General features: G+C 41.8%; 1 protein-coding gene across 1 annotated transcript in view; it reads left to right on the top strand.

Annotated features, from left to right (window-relative positions):
* LOC145411196 (sortilin-related receptor-like) overlaps positions 1-25,602 on the top strand; it is a 218,758-nt gene that overhangs the window by 162,736 nt on the left and 30,420 nt on the right. The window contains exons 28-32 of the mRNA XM_080281257.1: positions 833-938; positions 3,214-3,316; positions 3,823-4,057; positions 9,331-9,536; positions 15,065-15,244. Of these exons, the coding sequence (XP_080137383.1) occupies positions 833-938; positions 3,214-3,316; positions 3,823-4,057; positions 9,331-9,536; positions 15,065-15,244 (830 nt within the window). The remainder of the gene's footprint in view (positions 1-832; positions 939-3,213; positions 3,317-3,822; positions 4,058-9,330; positions 9,537-15,064; positions 15,245-25,602) is intronic.

Consider the following 25,602-nt stretch of genomic DNA (forward strand, 5'->3'; position numbering starts at 1 on the left):
AAACAGTAACAGTTCCACACTCTTCTTAATATTTTTGGAGCCTTTTTAGAAATATCAAACTCTTCTTTTTGTAACAGTTCCAGACCCCTTTTTAACTGTTCTAAGCTCTTTTGAACAGTTCTTAACTTTTATTAAGACTTCTAAAACTTTTTGAATAATGCCCTGTTAATAGTTTCATCCATCCATCCATCATCCAATCCTACATTGCCCCATGAGGAGCGTAGGAGTCCGGGGCTAGGCAGTTGGTCCTGACATTTAAGATGAGAGCGACCAGTCTCACTCATCCCTGAGTGCATGAGCAATCAACCCCAACCACTCCTTGGATATAAACCTTCACTGGCTCAATCCGATTGCAGCTCAATAATTGCCCACTAAATCATCAGGCGCCAAAATCTGGTTACATGGTTACCATCCAGCATAGTAAATGGTTTCCTGGTGTACAGGAAACCATTTGGCTTGTCACTTAGTGTAGAGTTACCCACAGGCAGAAGGAAGAGGAAAGAATGAAGGAAAGAAAGACAGAAGAGGGAGTGTAAAGTTAGTCGTACGCAGAAGGACAAGGAAAGAATGAAGGAAAGGAAGACAGAAGAGGATGGAAGGAAAGAAGGATGTAGGAGAGGAAAGGGCAGACACCCGACAGCAGCACTACATCGAGTGAGTGGATGGTGAGCGCCCCACCTACCTTTTTAAAAGTTCCAAACCCATTTTAACATTACTAAACCATTTTTAACAGTACCAAACTATTTTTAACAGTGCCAAACCCCTTATTAACATTTCCAAACTCTAATAAGCTCCAGAATTTTTTTCAAGAGTACTGAACTCTTTTTAACAGTTCCAGACCCCCCTGAGAATGTGAAGGTGGAGCAGATACTGGACAAGGTGTATGTGACCTGGCAAGCACCACACCAGCCCAATGGACAGATACGGCACTATCACGTGTAAGTCCTGTGTACATCATTATCATTGTTTTTGTCAACATTTTGCCATACCAACACAACAGATCAAACATTAACATACGGTCTTAACCATTACTCCCAGTCCTTCGTTTATGCAACAGGTCAACTTTGGAACTGTCTCCCTCTGTGTGTATTTCTTACTTCCTATGATCTCCAGTCTTTCAAATGCAGTGTGTCCAGGCATTTCGAATTGAACAGATCTTAAATTTGGCTCTCTCTCTCTCTCTCTTTTTTTTTTTTTTTTTTTTTTTTTTTTTTTTTTTGAGGAACGATTTGTGGACCCCTGGCCTCAGGTTCCTTCTTTCTTTGGTGGGGGGGGAGTCTGGCTTACCTCATCATCATCATCGTTTTTTTTTTTTTTGCAACATTTTGCCATCCATCTATCCATCCATGTTGGAGTGGCCCTGGTGAGAGAGGATAGTGTTTGGAAACTCCCTGTACTGTTGTTTGCAGATGATACTGTGTTGTTGAGTGAAGACGAAGGGGAGCTGCAAGGCTTGGTGGATGAGTTTGGGAGAGTGTCTAAGAAACGGAATCTAAAGGTGAATGTAGGGAAGAGTAAAGTGATGGTCTTTGAGAGAGGTGAAGTTTGTGAATGTACAGCGAGGTTGGATGGTGAGGAATTGGAAAATGTGAGTACGTTTAAGTACTTGGGTAGTGTGATGAGTAAGGATGGAGGTTTGGAGGGTGAAGTGCTTGAAAGGGTACAGCAGGGAAGAATGGTTGCTGGTTCTTTGAAAGCAGTGGTAAGAAACAGGGAAGTGAGCATGGAAGTGAAAAAGTTACTACATGACAGTATTGTGATACCAACTCTAACATACGGAAGTGAAGCTTGGACATTGTTGGAAGGACACAAGTCAAGAGTGAGAGCAGTGGAAATGAGTTATTTAAGAGGAGCCTGTGGAGTCACATGGAGAGACAGGCTGACGAATGAGGATATAAAGGAGCGTTGTGGTGTTGATGTGGATGTGGTAGGAAGCGTTATGAGGAACACACTGAGGTGGTTTGGCCATGTGGAGAGGATGGAGGGTGAAATACTGACGAAGAGAGTGTATTTGAGTGAGGTGGAGGGGGGAAGAGGGAGGGGGAGGCCGAGGATGAGATGGAGGGATGGGGTGGAGAGGTATATGGGAGAGGGGAGTGTGAGTTGGGAGCAGGGCAGTGAAATGGCGGGGGACAGGGCGACTTGGAGGCGAATTGTTTGTGGTCACCCCAAACGGGATTGAGGCGTCTGGCAATAGATAGATAGACTATCCATCCATCATTCAGTCCAATGTTATCCCTTGAGGAATGTAGGAGCCTTGGGCTAGGCAAGTTGGTCCTGACATTTAAGATGAGAGTGACCAGCCTCACTCATCCCTGAGTGGCGTTACGTGAGCAATAAACCCCAACCGTCCCTTGGATATAAACCTGCACCGGCTGTATCTGATTGGAGCGCCTTAATTACCCACTAAACCCCAAAGTGCCAAAATTTGGTTGTATGGTTACCACCCAGCATAGCAAATGGTTTCCTGGTGTACAGGAAACCATTTGGCTTGTCACTCAGTATAGAGTCACCCACAGGCAAAATGAAGCAGAAAAAATGAAGGAAAGAAAGACAGAAGAGGGAGTGTAAAGTCACCTGTAGGCAGAAGGATGAGGAAAGAATGAAGGAAAGAAAGACAGAAGAGGATGGAAGGAAAGAAGGAGGAGAGGAAAGGGCAGACATCTGAGAGCAGCATTATAATAAGTGAGTGGATGATGAATAACCAAATTATGGCACCTGATGGTTTAGTGGGTAATTAAGGTGCTCCAATCAGATTGAGCCTTTGTAGGTTTATCTCCAAGGGGCAGTTGGGGTTTATTGCTCACATAGGATGAGTGAGGCTGGTCACTCTGATCTTAAATGTCAGGACCAACTTGCCTGGCCCTGGGCTCATATGCTTCTCATGGGGCAACATGGAACTGGATGATGGATAGATGGAATATATGATGAGGGTTTGGTACCCCATTTCTTTCCAAGTGAAGTTAGTCATAGGATGGAGTTTAGCTACTTGGTATGAAATCCATGAATATGGATGTGAGTTGGAATCAGGATTCCATGGTCTCAAGTGGTGAGTGCATGAAAATGTAGTGCATTCATTTAGGTAGACTTTGGTTATTCTTCCATCCCCCCATCTTAGGGTGGATGATAATGATGCGTATAGATTTATGGTTAGGATTATTATAACTATTGAGTGTCAGATTTATATTTAGTATGATGATGATGATATTCCAGATTTATGACTCCACCAACTCCTGCAACTGAGGTGAACTTGCCATCAGATATCAACCAGCTTATGATTAGATCACAGTCCATCACTGGCAATGTCACATTTTGGGTGAGTAGTAGTAGTAGTATAGTACTGTAGTAGTATGTAATGAATTACTTAAATGAAAGTGTGAGTCAGTATAACCAAAAATTTTTTAAATCCATTGTTCAGTAGTCTTCATAGTTTACATAACTAGGTTTGATATATTGTACTCATACCATAATTTGTTTGGAATATTAAGGTACTGCATAGTTCACAAGAGTTAACATACTGTATTGAGTATATAAATCATGGCAATTTTCAAATTGTTTGGTAAATACACTTGCCTTAAAACTATGTATACTAGGTAAGTGGTGCAGCTGAAGTGGAAGTATTTACATTGTACAAGGCAGAGCTAGACTGCAGTCATAGGTCAGTTGATCAGCTACATTTGCCAAATGTACAGAACCGTATTTAGTTCAAAGAAGACTGTGGTTGACATAAGAGTTTATTAACCCCTAAACAACAAGGATGCAATATTGAAGTGGTAACCTATAATGTAGTTCCTAGTTACGTATTCAATTGACCTACTGCAGGTGACAGCATCCAATGAAGTATTCACCAGTGGCCCAAGTGAAAAGGTTAGATTCCAGCTGGCTACAGTGGACACAAACCTGAATGTGCAGGTTGTGGCCACATCATCTACCTCCGCCACTCTGTCCTGGGATGCAGCGTTGGGAGTAGATGGCTACAGTGTCTCACATGATCGCCCTGAAAATGAGTACCTCATGGGCAAGGTCACTGTCAATACTACAGACCCCAAAATTGAAGGTACAGTATTTGTTTTCATACCTGGAATCATTATCCCCTTCAGCCAGTAGGGAATCATTAACCCCCTCAACCCAAGGATTTCCCATAGTTTATTCATGCTAATGCCAGAAAACTGCTGTAGAAACGATGTCCTTGGATTGAAGGACTCATACAACGTTTTGATATCACAGCACTTCTGATTTTCCTCTCTGCTGGTATTTACTAGTTACAGCAATGTCACAATTTTCTAGTTTAATTCAGTCAGACCCCCTGCCAGATATTGCAGAACTGCCAAATATTGCGTCAGTACCCCCAGTCGGCTATCCCTTCAGCATTGAGCTGGATATGTCACCACCCTAAGCCATCTGTCTCGATCCTCCATCCTGAAAACTTTCTTACAATATTATCCTTGATTAAAATATTATACATTATTATTTAAGCATAAAATGCAATGTAAAATTGGTACAGTATACTCACAAGCACTAATTTCTGCTCAGGGGTGCCACCATCCTACCCCCTGTATACCCAGGGAAGAGGGGAGGGGGGTACAAAACAAGGTCCACCTGCCTCAACCCCAGCTCCCAACTCTCTCCCACATTCCTCCCCCACCCCATCATTCTTAACTGGCAGTATATCTCACGCTGACCTCATACCTAAAACTCTTGTCACACTACTATTACACAGTCATAAAACATTAGGAAATTTAAAAGCTAATCAGCATGCTGCAGCAAGAAATTAATGCATTTTAACATTGACAGTAAAACAAAAACTTTAACAAAGGCTATCGCAGGCCTCATGTGTTGGGCTTACTGTTTATTTTGTACACACACACACACACACGCACACACACACAGGTAATATGCATTTTTTGAAAGAATTTGGGAAAATTGGATTGGCTCTTTAGATGGGGCCACAGGGTATAGAATGAGCAGTATGATAGTCAGTGATTGAGTGTGTTAGTAAAGTGTGAGAAAATCTTGGTGAAATATGTTTGTGTGCAGTGTGGTGCCAGTCTCTCTGTGAATACCCATCAGCCGTGGGGGAAAGTGAAGGAAATTTAGCCAGTAGAGTAAGAGAAAATCTTGGTATTTGTGTGCAGTGTGGTGCCAGTCTCCTTGTGGATACCATCAGTTGTGTGAATAAATTTAGTAATTTAGCCAGCAGAGGGGTAGGTGGGTCAGTTTGTCAAGCAGCTTCACCATGGTTAGTTGCATGGTGAAGCTTCCTCTGCTGACATTGATGCTGCTGCCACCTTTCTGGCTATTTTAGAAATGCCTGCCTTTACCTTTCTAACACCACAAGAAGGCAGGTGATGGACATCAAAGCCATCAAGGAACGCCTTGCCATCTGCATTATGAAAATACACTCATTGAGTGGAAACTTTGACCAGTTGTCATCCAGTGATGTATGTGCCCCTTGTCACTAGTGGAACAATTGGGCATCAAGTAAGATCAGAACTTGAAAAGGTGGACCACAGCCAAGCTGGTAATGCACTGGTTTGACAACTTGTTTGTCCCAGCAGCAGAAGACCTTTGCCAGAGAGAGAACTTAGCTTTCAATGTTGTGCTTCTGGATAACTGTCAAGGGTATCTGGTATACCTAGTGGGTCGTCATCCTGTGGGGGATGTGGTGTTTTTAGCAGCCAACACCACCACCAATATTCAACCCCTTAGGTCAAGAAAGAATCTCAGTGACCAAGAGGCTTTTCTTTAACCTGCCCTGTCCTGGTTGATTTCTCACCAATGACCCCCCCCCCCCCCATCCGGGCATTTTTTTTTTTTTTTTTTTTTTTGGGGGGGGGGGGGGGGGTTCAGACCTCTGCTTTTTATGAGAAACATTGGAAAGTACCAAAATAAGTGCCTTCCAGAGCATATAAGTGCATTACACAGGTCTCCCTCCAAACACCTGGCACCGTCTTCTCTGGGCACACGCTGCTGCTGTCACTTTTCTGTGGTAAGGGTAACTATTGCAAACCACTCAGAATAGGTAGATATTTGTTCATTTGGTACAAACTTATATGTAGTACAAGAATATATTGGTTTTCACACAATAATATAGGTGATATAAGCGTTGTTTCACTCACTGAACACATCAGAATCGTCAAATTCTTGCACAGTTGACCCACCATGACTGTTGTTTCAACTTGTATTCCATTTTTCAACTTACATTATACTTTTCCACAACATTATACCATTTTCCACCTTCTATAACTGTTATCACATATTTACAGGCCTTACTATTATAGTGAACGTCATGTCTTTACTGGATCACTGCTAACAGGTGAATTGCCGAGACAGTTGCGTGCGGGGGTCATGTGGGGTCAGACAGTGTCGCCACCTGGCAGCTGGTAGAGGAAGGTCTCTCACATATGCTTACCAAAAATCACCTGCAAAACTTGAAAATTGTGCAAATAACGGACCTCGCAGTTGCAGAACGTACTGGTATGTTGTCGGGATTGAGTGCGAAAAAAGTTGTGACATACCCATACGTCGTTGGAACGCCACTGATTTAATGCGCCAGACCACTGATAGGAGGGTGGTCATTGGGAGGATTGGAGTGGAGTTGAGGTTGACTTAACCAGCATTCAGGAAGAAAGAAATAGAAGGCAGATGAAACCAGTGCAGACCTGCGAAGATTTTTTTTTTTTTTTTTTTTTTTTCCAGAAATCTTTTAGCTTCAGGGACGTAGTAACAAACTTTGGTAAGGTGTAGAGGGACATCAGCATCGAGATGATTTAGCAAGGGTGGCAAAAAAATCCTGCCTTATGCTTACTCAGCAGAGGCTCAAACTCTGACCCTCGATGCTTTGACTACAATGACAAGGTAGTGCTCACAGTGCCAGGGGAAGTTTTTTTTTTTTTTTTTTTTTTTTTTTTTTTTTTTTTAAGGTAGCAGAGGAGGAAGAGGAAGAGGCCTCCCTTAACACCCAAGAAGCATCAGCATCTGCATAAGTAGAGTCACAAGGCCTCCTGTCACAGAAAGACTTGTGAACATTCTACAACTTCTTGATGGGGCGTAGGACATGATGTTAAACATGTGTGACCACAATGAATTCAGTACATTCAGAGCAAGGCAGGATCTATACTGACAGCAGGGGGCCCCAGCAGCTTATCACAGGCCATCTCCCACCACTGCATCAACCAGCCGTTACCATCCTGTTCCTCACATGTAAGCCAGGACCAATCACCCCCAGTGCACAAGACTCCTAATCAACAATGCCATTGGGTCTAAAGAGTTTACTCCCACCTCCAGTACTTAGTGGAGAGAGCTTTATAAGCAGTTGCTAAATAAGGAGTTTGACTGCAGCAGGATACATTTAGAATCGGTGGATCCAGTGTTGGGCCCTTGGCCTTTAATTGATCCTGCTACTGTGGGCAGTGCAATAGACAGGATGCAGTTAGGCGGCAGGTGTCTCTGGTTTAAGTGCTGAAATGTTGCAGGCCTTAGAAGATTTAGGAGTGGGTTTAGTTACTGATATAATAAATTCAATTATTTATAAATGTCTTGTTCCAGATGACTGACTGAAAACTGTGATTGTAAATGTGTATAAGGGAAAGAATGATTCCCTGGAAAGGGGATTTTATAGAGGCATGAAACTTGTGGACCAGATATTGAAGATAATGGAGAGAGTCCTGGATAGTATGATAAGGGAAGGAGCGAATACTGACAAGATGCAGTTTCAGTTTATGCCAGGCAAAGAGACCACTGATGCAATATTCATTGTCCAACAGTTTCGGGAAAAATGTTTAGGAAAGGAGCTGTACTTTGTTTTTGTTGATTTGAAGAAGCCTAGAGAGGAGGTGAAGTGGAAATTGAGAAAGTTTGGGATTGAAGAGTTGATGGTTGGAGTGGCTATGGTAATGTACCAGGATGCTAGCACCCAGGTGAGAGTGAACAAAGGTTCTTGTGATGAATTTTCCATGAATGGTGACATGCATCAGGGGTCAGTCTTGAGCCCATTATTGTTTATCATGGTGCTTGAAACTCTCATATGACTTCAGAAATGAACTCCCATGGGAGAAGTTGTATGCAGATGACTTGATGACAGAGAATGAGAAGGAAGTGGAGGAAAGATATAGTAAGTGGAGATTTGGAGTTAGGTACAAGGGTTTGAGAGTAAACACAGATAAAACAAAGTGATGAAAACTAGGGCTGGTGGCAGTACTGTCAAAGCAGAGGGAGTGTGACCATGTGTGGTACACCACAATGGTCTGGGAAGTAACTCCATTTTAATGTAGTGTTTGTGATAAGTGGGTGCATAAGAGATGTAGTAGTATTCGAGGTGGCTGCGAAATATTGCTGATTGCATGTGTACGTTGTGTCAGGGAGAACACGTAGAGATTGAGAGGTGTGAAAGGATTTTTCTTGCAGGAGAGTCTCTTCAGTGTGCAGAGGAGTTTTACTATTTGGAGGACACTTTCTGTGCTTCTGGTGGGACTGGAGCTAGCTCTGTGGCTAGGGTAAGGAGTGGTTGGAGGAAGTTCGGAAAGCCGTTGCCTCTCTTGACATTGAGAGTGCTCTCTCTCCATACCAAGGGGTCATTGTATGAAGCATGTGTCAGGAGTACTGTCCTGTATGATTTTGAGACCAGGGCAGTAAAGGAAAATGATAGTCACAGGTTCAAATGTACAGAAATGATAATGCATAGATGGATGTGTAGTGCTTCCTAGAATGAGAGACAGGGGGGGGGGGGCATTAAGATAATGAATGAAGAGATGAGTGGAAGGTTGGAACTTGAATGTGTTAGTGTTGTAATGTGGAGGGGTAGATTGAGATGGTTCAGCCACGCTGAGAGGATGGAAGAAGACAGCTGGGAGTGGAAGATAAGAGGGTGTGAACAGTGAGGGTTGGATAAGAAGAGGCAGACCAAAAAAAAGACTGGGTGAGGTCCTAGAGTGTGACCTCAGGGATAAGAGACTGAATAGGGAGGTTGCCTGAGATTGAGCAGTGTGAAGATTTATGCCTATTCTACTTCTGAATAGTAGGATAATTCTTTAAAAAGCATAACAGTAAGCATGTTTGGCCATTCACTGGTCTTAGGGGAGAAGTGGGGGTCAAGCTGGAGATGAAGGCGACACATTAGCTCCTGTATACTGTAGTGGATTTCAGTTATCTCTCATATGTGGAACCATCTAACATGTTACCCAAGATTCTGAGAAATCTATGAGAGCATTTGCCATATTTTAAGTATCATCATGGTTCAATTAGAAGCTTTTATTAACCCAACCCATAATTGTATTTCTCAGCATTTTTCAGCACCTGTAAGATGACAGGTGTCATACATTCTTTACACAGTACATGGCCTGGCACCTGGACTTGATTACTTGATGGAAGTGCGTGCATACAAGGGGAAGCTGCTGGGCCCGTCAAGCTCTGTGCCTGCTACAACCAAAGGACAACCTTTGGTGGCAGTAGCAGGGCTTCAGGCAGAACTTACCAGTGACCAAGCAACAACCATCAAGCTTTCCTGGACTGAACCTCCCTACAAAGGCCAGAAGAAGGTATTGTCATGCCCCCTCACTTCAACCCATGAATCTAGTGATATATATATATATATATATATATATATATATATATATATATATATATATATATATGTATGTACACAGGGTGGAGCAAAAGTAGGTTGACATTTACCATTTATTCCAACACAAAAGACACACTTTTAGTCTCATAAGTGTTCAAAGTGTCTACCCTCACCATTGACACATTCCTGGAGTCTGTCAGCCACACTTTGACACATAAGAGTTTTACATAACATAAGACTTTTACTTTCATAATGAAACATGATAATGTCAATCTACTTTTCCACCACCCTATATATATATATCTATATCTATATATATATATATATATATATATATATATATATATATATATATATATAATGTATTTACAGTGTGTGTGTGTGTTATATCCACAAGACTGTTCAGCTTAGGATTGACATTTTGAATTGGAGAGCTAACATATAGCCTTTACTGTATTAACCCCTTCACTCTCTGCAAGGGCCAAAAGAAGGTTCACTCAGTCCTTAATTCACCCTGTCACCCATCAATTTCTCCTTGTACTGCATCTTTTCTTTTCCTCTAAACCTTAGCTTGGTAGCAAGGGCAAGAAGTAAATGGAAAAAATTCCGGGAATTGTTGCCCGTCCTGACATTGAAAGGGCTTTCCCTACATGCTAAAGGGTTCTTTTTAAGTGTTAGGTGTGTAAATACTGTACAGCAGTAAGACTTGGGCAGTGAAGGAGGAGGATATTCATGGCTCAGATGTACAGAGCTGAAGATGATCAGATGGATGGTAGTGCATCCTTGAATGACAGGCCTGGGGGAGTTAGGATTATGAATGAAGAGTTGAGAGGAAAATTGGGAAATGAATGTATTAGTGTTGTGATTAGGGGTAGATTGAGATGATTTGGGCATAGTGGAGAGGTTGGACGATGGCAAATGGTTGCAGAGGGTGGGAGGTGCAACATTGAGGGTAGAATTGTGAAAGTCAGGCCTGAAAAGTCTTTGAACTAGGTCATAGAATGTGACTACAAGGAGAAGAGACTGAAAATAGAGAGGCAGTTAGTGAGCAGCATGGAGAGTTGTCATAAAACAATCAAGGCCAATGCTTGTAAGCATGTTGGAGCCTTTATAAGCTGACAAATGCATGAACAAACTCTGTCTCAACCCATCCATAGGTGTAAAAAGCAATCTTCATGCTGATGATGATGATGACAGTATTTTCCTGAGGCAACAACAAGACAGTTTTAGTCAGCTGAGAAAAATTCTAGTATTCGGAGGGTCCAGACCCCCCCCCCCACTTTTTTTTTTTTTTTTTTTTTTTTTTTTTTTTTTTTTTTATAATAAAAATAAAGAAGAAGAAGAAGAAACCAAAGGCCAGGAGCCTGTAAATTGTTCCCTCCAAGGGAAAAAAAAAAAAAAAAAAAAAAGGTAAGAGAGCCAAATTCAAAAACTGTTCATTTTGAGATGCCAGGACACACTGCGCTTGAAAGACTGGACATCATAGGCAGTAGAAAATACAGACAGAGGGAGACAGTTCCAGAGTTGACCTGTTGCATAGATGAAGGACTTGGAGTAACAGTTAACTCTTGCATTAGAGAGCTGGACAGAAAAGGGATGAGAGTTTGTTGCTAGACGGGTGCTATGCACCTGCCTTAGCGTAGGAGAGATGCAAGCAGACAGTTCAGACAGGCAGTGACCATTGAAGTAGCAATAGAAAAGAGAAAAAGATGCAACAGTGCGGTGAAAATACAGAGGTTGAAGGGAGCTAGTAAGAGGAGGAGAGTTGGTGAGACGAAAAGCTTTTGTCTCCATCTTGTTGAGAAGAGCTGTATGTGGGAAGCCTCCTCACACATGAGAGTTGTACTCTACACGGGTGAGTAAAACCTGTGTTTATAGTCAACAACTGTGCAGGGGTAAAGAAGGCACGGAGTTGGCTTAGCACACCTAATCTCTTGGAAGCAGATTTTACAAGAGATGCAATATGATCTTTCCAAGATAAGTCCCAAGTGAATGAAACCCTAAGCATGTTCAAGGATGATGCAGGATTGAGCTGGATGTTATTAAACGTTAGTGGGTACTCCTGTGGAAGATTTTGACAGGTTGATAGATGTAAAAACTGTCTGTGATGCATTAAAAACAACAAGGTTATTTTTACCCCAGTCAGAGATACAAGCCAAGTCAGACATTGGGTGTGCCATAGCCTCATCCCTTGTTTGTTGAAGTAACTGCTGAGATGGACGTTGCAGAAACCGAATGGAAAGGTGAAAGGTGGAATCATCAGCGTATGAGTGGATAGGGTTAGATTTACAGCTTAGATGATCATTGATGAATAAAAGGAAGAGAGTTGATGATAGGACAGAGCTCTGAGGAACACCACTGTTGATAGATCTAGAAGAAGAATGATGGCCGTCTACAACAGTAGCTATGAGAAGAATGATGGCCGTCTACAACAGCAGCTATAGAACGACCAGAAAGGAAGCTATAGATGAAGGCACAGATAGAAGGATAGAAACCGTAAGAGGGCAGTCTGGAAATTAAAGATTTATGCCAGACTCGATCGAAAGCCTTTGAGATGTCAAGTGCAATGGCAAAGCTTTCACCAAAGTCCCGAAAGGAGGATAACCAGGAGTCTGAAAGGTAGGTGAGAAGATTGCCAGAGGAGTGTCCCTGATGAAACCCATACTGACGTTCAGAAAGAAGGTTATGGTAGGAAAGATGCTTTAAAATTTTTCCGTTAAGAATAGACTCGAAAACTTTTGAGACACAGGATGTTAAAACAATTGGACGATAGTTAGAGGGTTGGGAATCGTCACCCTTTTCTGGGACTGGCTGAATGAGAGCAAACTTCCAGCAAGAAGGAAAGGTACAAGTTGAAGGGCAAAGGCAAAAGAGTTTGCCTAGGCAGGGTGTAAGCACAGAAGCACAGTTCATGAGGACACTAGGAGGGACTCCTTCAGGCCCATATGCCTTGTTAGTATTGAGGCTATTGATGGCAGAAAATTCATCAGCTGAAGAAATTTTAATGTCGGCCATGAGGAAGTCAGAGTGGGGAAGTGATTGGGGAACAGCACCGGAATCATCTAAGGTGGAATTGGAGGAGAAAGTCTGAACGAAGAGATCTGCTTTATTAGTAAAAGAAATAGCTACAGAGCCATCAGAGTAGAAAAGAGGAGGGAAGGATGATGAGGTAAAGTTGTTAGAACAGTTTTTGGCAAGGTGCCAAAAGGAGCGGGAAGAATTCTAGTTGGAGAGTTGAGAGCGTTTAGTATGGATGAAATTATTTTTAGCAGAGCAAAGAACAGACTTAGCACAATTCCGAGCAGAAACATAAAAAAGATGTGATTCAGGCGTGGGTTGGCTCCTGTACCTTTTATAGGCCCTCTCCTTGTTGCGAATGGCATTAGAACAAGCGTGATTAAACCAAGGCTTGCATTAGTCAAAGGATATAAGAAAGGAATATATACTTCCATGCCCGAGAGAATAACCTCCGTAATGCACAAGGCACACTCATTTGGCTCCCGGCCATAGAAGCAATAATCATTCCAGGGAAAATCAAAGAAGTACTGACTGAGGGTTCGTTCGTTCATTTATAGATTTCCTGCACCTATAGTGCAGACCGGGCCATACATTAGTCCGGTACCTGACTGAGTGCCTCCCAGTCCGCAGCTCCAAAGTGCCATAGACGACATTTCTTTGGAGGGTCCACAGGCCATACCAGAGCGATAGGACAGGTTAAGGTAATAAGGTTATGACCGGAGGAGCCCAACGGAGAGAAAAGATTAACAGTGTAAGCGGAAGGATTAGTTGTAAGGAAGAGGTCAAGTATGTTGGAGCTCTCTCCAAGGCGGTCAGGGATACGGGTAGGATGCTGTACAAGCTGCTCTAGGTCATTAAGGATAGAAAAGATGTAGGCTTGTTCACCAGGTGGATCAGTGAAAGGAGAGGAGAGCCAAAGGTGGTGGTGAACATTGAAATCTCCTAGAATGGAGATTTCAGAGAAAGGAGAAATGGATAGAATGTGTTCCATCGTAGAAGTAAGATAGTCGAAGAATTTTTGATAGTAGAATTGGGAGTTAAGTAAACAACGCAGATATATTTTGTCAGAGAATGACAGGAGAGCCGAAGCCAGAGAGTAGAGAATTCAGAAGAATCAAGTTCAGGAACACGAGAGCAAGATAGGTCGTTGCGTACATATACACAACAGCCACCTTTGTCTTTGAAATGAGTGTAGGGAAAGTAGGAGGATACAGAAAAGGGTTTGCTGTCAGTTGCCTCAGACAGCTAAGTCTCGGTTAAGAAGAGAAGGTGAGGTTTTGAGGAGGAGAAATGGTGTTCAACAGAAAGATAGAGGAAAGGCCCCGAATGTTGCAGAAGTGAAGAAGAAGTGAGTCAGACAGTGGTTTCGGTCATGATGAGTCATCACCGGGAGAAGAGCATTAGTTGATGGGTAATTGCTTGGTTGTGGTTTATAGGTCTGCTTGACCAGATAGTGTTAAGCAAGAGGAACAGGTGTTGTACTGCATACTCTAGTGGCCTTCTACAGTGGCTTTCAAAGTTGGATTAAGTATGAAGGGGGGCTATGGGAGAAGTCTGACATCCGGACGGATCCACTTTCTGGACGTGCCTCTGGCTCTGTTACGTCGGATAATTGAGTGATTGCTGTATATAGACACATATACATACATGTGTATATGCATACATACATAATTGTACATGCATGTCTGGTACATACATCCATACTTACTTATATCCATGTCATCTCGTTGACACAGATGCAGTAAGGCACAACATGAAATACATTTCAATAGTTATTTGAGGCTTCAAGTATAATTTACCAGTAGTAGAGAGGATAATCTTTCTTACTAGAAACAGCACCCACTTAAAGTGATTTTAATTTACCATGGCAGTTTTTAAGAACAAATATACAGTTTTAAGTGATGAATATCTGTATAAAATTTTCAGTTATCTAATATAGTGGTAGATAGCGGCACTTACCATCCACTCACTTGATGTAGTACTGCTCTTGGGTGTCTGCCCTTTCCTCTCCTCCATCCTTCTTTCCTTCCATCCTCTTCTGTCTTTCTTTCCTTCATTCTTTCCCTGTCCTTCTGCCTATGGGTAACTTTACACTCCCTCATGTGTCTATCTTTCCTTCATCCTTTCCTCTCCTTCTGCCTGTGGGTGACTCTGCACTGAGTAACAAGCCAAATGGTTTCCTGTACAGCAGGAAATCATTTATTATGCTGGGTGGTAACCATATAACCAAACTTTGGCACCTGGTGGTTTAGTGGGTAATTCCATCACTCCAATCGGATTGAGCCGGTGAAGGTTGATATCCAAGGGATGGTTGGGTTTATTGCTCACATATTGCCACTCAGGGATGAGTGAGGCTGGTCACTCTCATCCTAAATGTTGGGACCAACTTGCCTAGCCCTGGGCTCCTATGCTTCTCATGGGGCAATGTAGGATTGGATGATAAATGAATGAATGAATGACTTAAATGTAAATATCCCTTTGCAGGTGATCTGGAAGTATCGAGTGGTGTGGGGCAAGACAGTGAGCGAGGTGAAGCATAGTATAAATTCCAACACCACAAAGAATACCACATTCACGATTGCTGGACTGGAGGCCTGTCAATCGTATCTGCTTGCTGTCATGGTGTCAGGTCCCTATGGCATTGGTCCTGTTAGTGAGAAGCAGGTAGGTGGCAATACAGGAATTTAACCCATTCTAAGATGATTTGGCCCATTAGTGAGTTAGATTGACTACAAGAATGTTTGTGAATGAAGTGGAGGGAGAGAGGAGGAGAGGAGGCCAAGGTTGAGGTGGAGAGGGATATGAATTAGTGGTGTAAGATAGCAAAGCACAGGCCAACATTATTCATGGGTTTTCCTGCCAGGATTAAGGCATTCGACTGTGGATGGCGATAGATAGTCAGTTAGTCATGATGTCATGTCCCTTGGTATCAGATCTGTTAGTGAGAAACAGGTTGGTGGCAATAGAAGAATTTAACACATTTGGTCTGGTGATGTATTTTTTGGTTTATTCACGCTACCTTTGGAGAATTTCATTCAGCTTTGAGGATACTTTTGGGACTGGAGGGGTTAAGTGCAGCCTTCATTAATCGCATCACTACTAGGAGGTTCTCCTTTGCTGAATAATATATGTTAGCTGCGAATCTATCTGTCTATCTATTGCCAGATGCCATTAGCTTCAAATGTAAAGTAAAAAATATGTATCACCATATTGAAAAGGTTAACCCCTTTTGGTGCTGTTGATGCCATGGATATTTTATTTCAGGCTAAGCCAGACAGAATTCTCCATCTGAGAGAAATCATGTCACCATTATTGGTACACATGGAAATTTAAAAGCAAAGACCAGATGAAGTGGAAGATAGAGTGACATAAGGAAGGAATGTAGCTGGTGCTATGAAGGCCTTGATAAGAAACAGAGGCTTGAGTGTTGCAGCTGCATGAGGCTTACTTGAAGGAGTGTTGTGCCAATTTTAATATACGGGTATGAGATCACGGTGTGGCATGAAAAATGAAAAGTCAGGAGTAAGAGCAGTGTGTATGGGACTGCTGAGGAATGTATGTGGAGTACAGAGAGTGGATAGGATATGGAATTATGTGATTCATGAAAGATGTGGAGTGAGGAAGTCTTCTGACACCAGAATCGAAGAGAGTGTACTGAGATGGTTTAGTCATGTGGAGAGAATGGATGGCACTAGAGTGGTGAAAAAGGTATATCTGAGTGAATTTGAAGGAGGAAAGAGGTGAGGTAGGCCAAGAAGAAGGCAGAGGGGTGGTGGATGAGTGTGTGAGGAAGAGAGGTATGGAATTTGGTTAGGCTAAGGTACTGACAAGAGACTAAGATGTTGGATGAATTTTGTGCAGAGAAGTACATAAGCAGGGATTTGGCACGCCTTTTTAATGTGACAGCATTCGGATTGGCCCTATCAGATAGGTATATGTAAAGCTACAGAACGTGATGAAATTTTTGGAGGGGCTATCTGATGGAGCCAGAATTTTGCAGGCTTGAATGATGAGTGAATGGAAGTGTGGCCCATTGAATTAGGGAAACTTTGGCTGTCTGGATGTTGCTACTCCTCATCCAGCCTTAGGATGGTAAGGATGTCCAGATGATGATGATGATGATGAGAGTAATTGTACCATTCAAAGAGTTAAGTACCATGTTCCAGTGCTAGAACAAATAGTGTATGTAGAGGAAGTAGATAACAGAGTAGCACAAACTATGATGGCCTTAATGCAAAATATAACTGAGCACAAAGGATACAAGAAGATTGTATAAAGATATGTTGTAACCACTTAACTTTATGGGCATGAGGCCGAAAAGTCAGCATGACAGCAGTGACAATGAAACTTTGAAGTATAATATATTTCTTAAAAAGTCCCATTTCCATTGCACTAATTTTTTTGTCGTCTGCTGTATACTGGAACTACATTTCAGTGCAATTCCCCAAATCCAAAATGGTAAGGATCAGGAGGCTTTTGGAAAACTGGAACTTTATCATTATCGTCAGTTAAACATGGAAGTTTAGACACCCAGCTAATTGGCATTCTTTCTTTTTATCATTCGCTGTATCCCTGTTCAGATTTTATTATCCCACAATCACAGATTTGATGGTTCAGGTTTATGTCCATGGTGACAGAATCACAGAACAAAAAATTATGAAATCAATCTTGTGGTTGAGTTCAGCTCGTGCTTGCTTGGGTTGCTGTAGACTACTGTGGCACTTTTCCACATAACAGTAACTCTGAAAACTAAACCAGGAGTTTTTTGGTGGTATTTCCCCCCCCCCCCCATTAAATTGACTTTTTCAAAAATATATTTATATATATATTTGAAATCTGGAATTTGAATTTTGGGAATTGCATTGTATTATTAAATTATGTAGAATGAATGTTATGTGGATGGTGATAAGAGTTTGATGAAAGAGTGTAGGTGTAGAGTGATACATGAAAGGTCATTAAGGTGATGATTTGATACAGTATGTTGTGGGAAAGTGTGAGTTTGCATAGGATGGAGGTTGAGGAAGGAAACAAAATAAAAACTGAAATTAATCATCAGAATATGTATATGGAGATGTACATGACTGATTGCATCTCTTAACATGGTAGTCAGCAGAGTTGTTCTACCTCACAGGAGATTTAAGTGGAGATTAACCCCTTTAGCATGGGTACATCCATTTTATATCTTTCTGGGTAATGGCAGACAGCTTTATTCATCTTTGATAAGGTGCACAGTAAAACTCCATTTCACCAGCATTCATATATCTGGCAACCCCAAACAACCAGCAGAGGTAGGGAGAACATTAGAATTAATGATAACTAACAAATAGTAATGGTTGTGTGATGTCCCCATGGTTGTTTAATATACAGTATATATGGATAGGATGGTGAGAGAAGTAAAATTATGGGTAATGGAGAGAGAATTGGCATTGGTAATGAATGGTACTTGATGGAATATCTCAAATACTGTATGTTTTTAGTGGTAGGTGGGGGCGCGCACCATCTACTCACTCGATGTAGTGCTGCTTTCGGTGTCTGCTCTTTTGTCTCTTCCATCCTTCCTCTTCTGTCTTTCTTTCCTTCACTCTTCTTCCTGTGGGTGATTGTACACTCCCTCTTCTGTCTTTCTTTCCTTCATTCTTTCCTCTTCCGCATGCCTATGGGTAACTCTACACTGAGACACAAGTCAAATGGTTTCCTGTACACCAGGAAACCATTTACTACTGTAGGTGATAATATATAACCAAAATATGGCGCCTGGTGGTTTAGTGGGTAATTAAGGTGCTCCAGTCGGATTGAGCCAGTGAAGGTTTGTATCCAAGGGGTGGTTAGGGTTTATTGCTCACGTAATGCCATTCAGAGATGATTGAGGCCGGTCTCTCTCATCTTAAATGCCAGGACCAACTTGCCTAGTCCTGGGTTCCCACGCTCCTCATTGGGTGACAGGATTGGATTATGGATGGATGGATGTTGTGTGGTGATGATGCAGTACTACATGCAAATACTAGACAAGAACTTGGTTGAGTAGTGCAGAGTTTTGCTGATGTCTGTGAGCATTGTGCCTTATGAGTAAATGTAGAAAAGAGTAAAGTGATAGTTATTGAGAGAGGTGACTCCAAATGTGATGTTACAGTGAATGGAGAGAGACTGGAATTGATGAGAGAGTTCAAGTACTTGGGTACAGGGATAGAAGAGAGGGGATAATGTGCAAAAGAAGTGGAAGGTAGAGTGACACAAGGAAGGAAAGTAGCTGGTGCTACGAAGACCTTGATAAGGAACAGGCTTGAGTGTTGTAGCTGTGCGAGGGTTACGGGAAGGCGTGTTTGTGCCAACTTTGACATGTGGATGTGAGACTATGGTGTGACATGAAAATGAAAAGTCAAGAGTTAGAGCAGTGGAGATGGGACTGCTGAGGAATGTATGTGGAGTACAGAGGGTGAATAGGATATGAAATAATGTGATTTGTGAAAGATGTGAGGAAGTTTGTTGACACCAGAATGAAAGAGACTATAGTAAGACCTCACTATAACGAACTAAGTGGGGCCCACACCATTCCAAAAAATGTGAAATTCCAATAAAAGCAACATCCGGACTTCCCCCTGGTAAACCGGACTTTTTCCGATATATCAGACATTTGTCCGGATTGCATGAACGGTTTTTAATCTGTTTTGACTAACATTGCAGTACTGTACTTTATTATAACATCATTACATTAATCAAATGGTATAATATATATAATAATACTGTACTGTACACTGATAAACATGTCTCTTATTTACCTTATTGAGGTGAACATAGCTGAAGTGCTCAGGCAGTCTGGACTGCTTCTGGCTTTATCAGACTTTTTCTGATATATAGGAATTTAGTCCAGTAGCTCCTCAAGTCTGATAAAAGTGAATTCCGGTCTATTGAAGTCCGTCATATTGAGGTTTTACTGTATACTGAGATGGTATGGTCATGTAGAGAGAATAAATAACAATAGAGCGGTGAAAAAGATAAATATGAACGAATTTGAAGGAGGGAGGAGGCGAGGTAGGCCAAGGTGAAGGTGGAGTGATATGGTGGATGAGTGTGTGAGGAAGAAAGGTATGGAAGTTGGTTAGGCTAGGGAACTGACAAGAGATCGAGCTGGCTGGATGAATGTTGTTAGAGGAAGTGCATGATCAGGGATTTGGCACCCCTTTTTAACGTGACAGTGTCTGGATTGACTGTATCGGATACGTTTATGTGAAGCTACAGAATATGGTGAATGTTTTTGGCGTATCCGATAGAGCCAGGATTCCAGGGGCTTGAATGTTGTGTGAATGGAAGCATGGCCCATTGGACTGGGCAAACTTGGGCTGTCTGGACATTGCTGCTCCTCACCATGCCCTTGGGTGTGAAAGGAGATCTGGATAATGATGATGATGGTGGTGATGATGATGATGAATAAAAGGAAAGCATTTGACCACATGCAAGTTTGAACTTCTCCTGCCATGATGGGCAGATGGCTCTACTCTTGTTCATTGGGTTTGAGTTTATTTTGAGTGAGGGATCATACTTATCTAGAATCATATGTCTCCAGGATAAACAAATCTCAATAGCAGTTTATTTTTTTATTTTATATTTTTTATTTTTTTAACCCCTTAACCGCGGGGTGTCACTTTCGTGACGCTTGGGAGCAAGGGATCATACCGCGGGGCATCGCTTTTGTGATTCTGTGTTATTTTGAATTCACCCGGGCTTCCAAGTGGGGGCTTGTATCATCTATCAGTACTGCCAATGTCCAACACTAGTCAGCACTCCTAATCTCATCTCGACTCCCATCCATTGTTGACAATTCAGCCATTTCTCCCCCTTCTTGACTCCCCTCCATACCCCCCCTCCATTACCCTATCCTCTCGCCTGCCCGGCCGTGCTACGCTAAGTAAATCTTCCCTGGAATTTTTCACTGATTTCATCCATTGAAATAAGCCCTATGCCCTATTCTTATACCAAATAATATATACAAGAAAGAAATAAGGTAAGTGTGAGTGCCATACATCTGGAATTGGCTAATTATCACCTGACAACACCTCACATGCACTCGTTCGCTAATTTTCGCTGTTTATTTCCCCTTGAAATATGCCGTATAATCTATTTTCGTAATAAATATACATAAAAGGAGGGAAGGGAGAAGCCTAAGTGATATTTACATTCACCTGGAACTACCTAATTTATAATGTATTGTCTAGATTTCCTGCCAATCATTTCACTGCTATATATAGCTGTTTTAAGAGGCTAACGTTGGTAGTAATGAATTTCCCTAGGTAGGCCACCACCCCGGCCCACCCTTATCAGTTCACTCTCATCTTCTAACGTGGAGGTACGGCAGTTCTCTCTTGCTAGCTTCAGGGACTTTTCACCCCCATGCAAAGGGCCCTGTGACCTTTACCCCCTACTAAACCTCGTGTGAAATGAGGTAAAGGGCTGACAATTGATAAAAGAGTGACTATGATCTCTCTGTTGAGTAAAACAGTGCAAATGACATTGTAAATAATGTGTAAACAGCAAGTGAAAGTAATGAATGTAAATATACGTGAACAGTGGAAAATAGTTTTATAAGTTACTTCAAGTGACAGTGCATAACACAGTGTAAATAATTTAGAAATGTAAATAACGTAAATAAAATAGAGAACGTAAATAGAAATGTTAATGAGTAGTATCATAAGAATACGAGTATATACCCTAGGAGTAATGAAAGTGAAAGTTTCACTCTAGCATGTCTGAATACTATGAGTTATGAGAGTGAAGATGAAAGTGACATTCACTCTCATTGCTAGTATGCAGGACGAGAAAGTGAATGCTACGTATTTTACTGAAAGAAATTTAATCCCTACAGTGACAATAAACTAATACTACTGAAGGAAACTTATGGATAAAGACTGTAGATACATATAAGTGTTATATAGTAATAGAAATATAAAGTGTGAGGGGTTTTATGAATAATAAATGACAGAGTACCAAGAGCGAACTAGCGCAAGTGCGACGGTCAGACGCGCTCGTAATTTTCATTGCTTTCACAGTGGGTTTTTTTTTGGAGTATGGATCCCAAACTACTTGAAAATCATAGAGTAGTGTTTATAGGGTTAATATCTGGCTGTGGTAATCATATTACGGGTTGTCGGGAAGTGTAAAGTGGAGACTTCGTTACCCAACTTCAGAGGTCTCCACAAGTCCTACGGTAACCGACGAAGGCTCAACAAACATTCCAGGAGAAAGCTGAAGGTATGTGCCATAAGCATATATGATTTTAATATTCTAGGACTAATAACTGATTTTTGGCAAATATTTTTTGAGAGTCTGTCGGAGCCCGAATAACCCCGCGGCACACACAAATTATTGGTAAACATGCCCGCGTTGTAGGGGTTAAGGCAACACATGCAATCCATATGTCACTAAAATTAAAAGAGGTTTGGCATACAACTTCCCTGTCACCATTTATGAATAGAAATTGGGTACTGTAAAGTACAGTACAGTATTTGATTTACACAAAGAATATAAAGCTGTCTGATTGTGTGTGACATCTTGGTTGAGTCAGACTAGTTTTGCTGTTTACATCTTTTCCCCTGTGTCTTGCATCACATACATTGACAGGAAATAAGACAGCCCAAATGTTTTTATGTCACAAACCATACAAGTGCATCTTGTAAACAGTTGATATTGTTGATGTCCTATTCCAAGAAATAGAGAAGGATGTTGTTAACATCAGTCTTAACATTAGAACAGAAGTTTAAGAGTTGTTAGAGACTAGAAGGCTGTAAAAATAAGTGGAAATTTGTTTTATTTAGAGTGTATACCAAACTGTAGTGTGGAAATTTTCTTCGAAGAATACAGGTACTAATTTTAAAAAATACTGTACATAGATTTCCGTGAGTACGAAAGTGGATATAGTATAACCATTGTCTTGGGAGTGGAGGATTGCCAGGACACATTTGTTTACTTGTTATGTTGTATCATTAAAGCACACTTTGCTACAGCAAGACTGGAGAGTACAAAATATATAATGATACTAGTTTTGATACCCTTACAGTTTATAGTAGTCATTTACAGTGGAGCGGCTATTGTTGAGTGGTTAGTAAGATTGTTGAATGTGTTTTGTGAGAAGTATGGTGCCAGTTGACTGGGCAAGTATTTGTGAGGTTGCGTTGTATAAAGGTAAGGGTGATTAGTATGAATGTACAGTACTACCTTTAGGGGTATAAGTTTTTTGAGTGTTGTAGGTAATGTGTATGGTAGATTATTAATTAAGAGAGTTAGAGAGGGTACAGAGGGAGTGACTGGTGATGAGCAGTGTGGCTTTAGGAGAGGGAGGGGATGTGTGGATCAGGTGTTTGCTGTGAGACAGATGTGTGAAAAGTATTTAGCAAAAGGCAAGGATGTGTTATGGGCATTCATGGATGTAGAGAAAGTGTATGATAGAATTGATAGGGAGGCTTTGTGGACTGTTTTAAGATGGTATGGATTTGATGGTAGGTTGCAGAACAGAGTGAAAAGTTTTTATGTAAATAGTAGAGCCTGTGTAAGAGTGGGAAATACTGTGAGTGATTGGTTTCCCGTGAGAGTGAGGCTGCAATAGGGATGTGTAATGTCGCCTTGGCTGTTTAATATTTACATGGATGGTATTGTAAGGGAGGTAAATGCAAGAGTATTAGGTGGAGGTTTGAGTCTAGTGAATGCTGATCGTAGAGAGTGGAATCTGAATCAGCTGCTGTTTGCGGATGATACGCATTGGTGGCTGATTCAGAGAAGAGATTGAGACAGTTGGTAGAGGAGTTTGGAAGGGTGTGTGAAAGGAGGAAATTGAGAGTAAATGAGAATAAATGATGAAGTGTACGATGTTGGTAGATGGTAGGAAGATGAATATAGTTTTGAATGGCGAGTTGCTTGAGGAGGTAGAGTGTTTTAAGTATTTTGGGTCACCTGTTGCTGTGGATGTAAGAATAGATACAGAAGTGAAGTTTAGAATGAATGAAGTAGGAAAGGTGCTGGGAGGAATGAAAAAAGTGTTCAGATGTCGTTCGCTTAGAATGAATGTAAAGAGAAGGCTGTATGCGGGTGTTGTGGTACAGACTGCATTATATCGGGCTGAAGCTTGGAATATGGGTGTAGCAGAGAGAAAAAGTTTGAATGTAATAGAGATGAGGTGTCTGAGGAGTATGTGTGGAGTGACATGTATGGATTGAGCGAGAAATGATGAAGTGCAAATGAGAACTGGAGTTGTGCGGGAGATGGCTGATCAAGTTGAGCAAAGGGTGTTGCGATGGTTTGGGCATATGGAGAGAATGGATGATGAGCAAATTGGTGAAAAGATAACTGGCTCGGATGTGCAAGGTGTAAGGCTGAGAGGAAGACCATGAATAGGATGGATGGACAGTGTGAAGAGAGTGTTAGATGCGAGAGGGATGTGTGTTGAGCAAGGAAGAGTGGCTGTGCGTGATGGGAATGACTGGAGAGAAATTGTGAATGAATAAATGATGACGCAGCCCTAAGGGGATATTTCTCCCGCATTTGGTGTCATCAGCTTATCAGGTCAGGTGTGGGTAAGGGGTTGGGTTCATTATGATGTGGCAGGGGTAAACTCTCTCAACTCTCTTACTCGAATTGTTCCTGCTCCTTCTGGCATCTTGCCATAAACCTTTCTAACAACTTTACCTCATCATCCTTCCCTCCTCTTTTCTACTCTGATGGCTCTGTAGCTATTTCTTTTACTGATAAAGCAGATCTCTTCGCTCAGACTTTCTCCTCCAATTTTACCTTAGATGATTCCGGTGCTGTTCCTCCATCACTTCCCCCCTCTGACCTCATGGCTGACATTAAAATTTCTTCAGCTGATGTATTTTCTGCCATCACAGGCCACAATACTAATAAGGCATATGGGCCTGATGGAGTCCCTCCTGTTGTTCTCAAGAACTGTGCTTCTGTGCTTACACGCTGCCTAGGCAAACTCTGTTGCCTTTGTCTGTCAACTTGTACCTTTCCTTCTTGCTGGAAGTTTGCTGTCATTCAGCCAGTCCCAAAGAAGGGTGACCATTCCCAACCCTCTGACTATCGTCCAATTGCTTTAACATCCTGTATCTCAAAAGTTTTCGAGTCTGTTCTTAATAGAAAAATTTTAAAGCATCTTTCCTATCACAACCTTCTTTCTGATTATCAGTATGGCTTCCGTCAGGGATGCTCCACTGGTGATCTTCTCACCTACCTTTCAGACTCCTGGTCATCCTCCTTTCGGGACTTTGGCGAAAGCTTTGCCATTGCACTTGACATCTCAAAGGCTTTCGATCGAGTCTGGCATAAATCTTACGGTTTCTATCCTTCTATCTGTGCCTTCATCTCTAGCTTTCTTTCTGGTCGCTCTATAGCCGCTGTTGTAGACGGCCATCGTTCTTCTCCTAGATCTGTTAACAGTGGTGTTCCTCAGGGCTCTGTCTTATCACCAACTTTCTTCCTTTTATTCATCAATGACCATCTAAGCTGTACATCTGACCCTATCCACTCGTACACTGATGACTCCACCCTTCACCATTCCATTCGATTCCCACATCGTTCATCTCAGCAGTTACATCAACAAACAAGGGATGAAGCTATGGCACACCTAATGTCTGACTTGGCTCGTTTCTCTGACTGGGGTAAAAATAATCTGCTTGTTTTTAATGCATCAAAGACTCAGTTTTTGCACCTATCAACCTGACAAAATCTTCCACAGGTATTCCCACTAATGTTTAATAATATTCAGCTTAATCCTGCATCATCCTTGAACATGCTTGGGGTTTCATTTACGCAGGACTTATCTTGGAAAGATCATATTGCATCTCTTGTAAAATCTGCTTCCAAGAGATTGGATGTGCTAAGCCAACTCCGTTCCTTCTTTACCCCTGCACAATTGTTGACTCTATACAGGGTTTTATCCGACCCTGTGTGGAGTACAACTCTTATGTGTGGGGAAGCTCCCCACATACAGCTCTTCTCAATAGGGCGGAGTCAAAGACTTTTCGCCTCATTAACTC

The sequence above is a fragment of the Coenobita brevimanus genome, chromosome 88, assembly GCF_032717465.1.
Source record: "Coenobita brevimanus isolate Jiangsu-jjx chromosome 88, ASM3271746v2, whole genome shotgun sequence".
NCBI classification, from domain to species: Eukaryota; Metazoa; Arthropoda; class Malacostraca; order Decapoda; family Coenobitidae; genus Coenobita; species Coenobita brevimanus.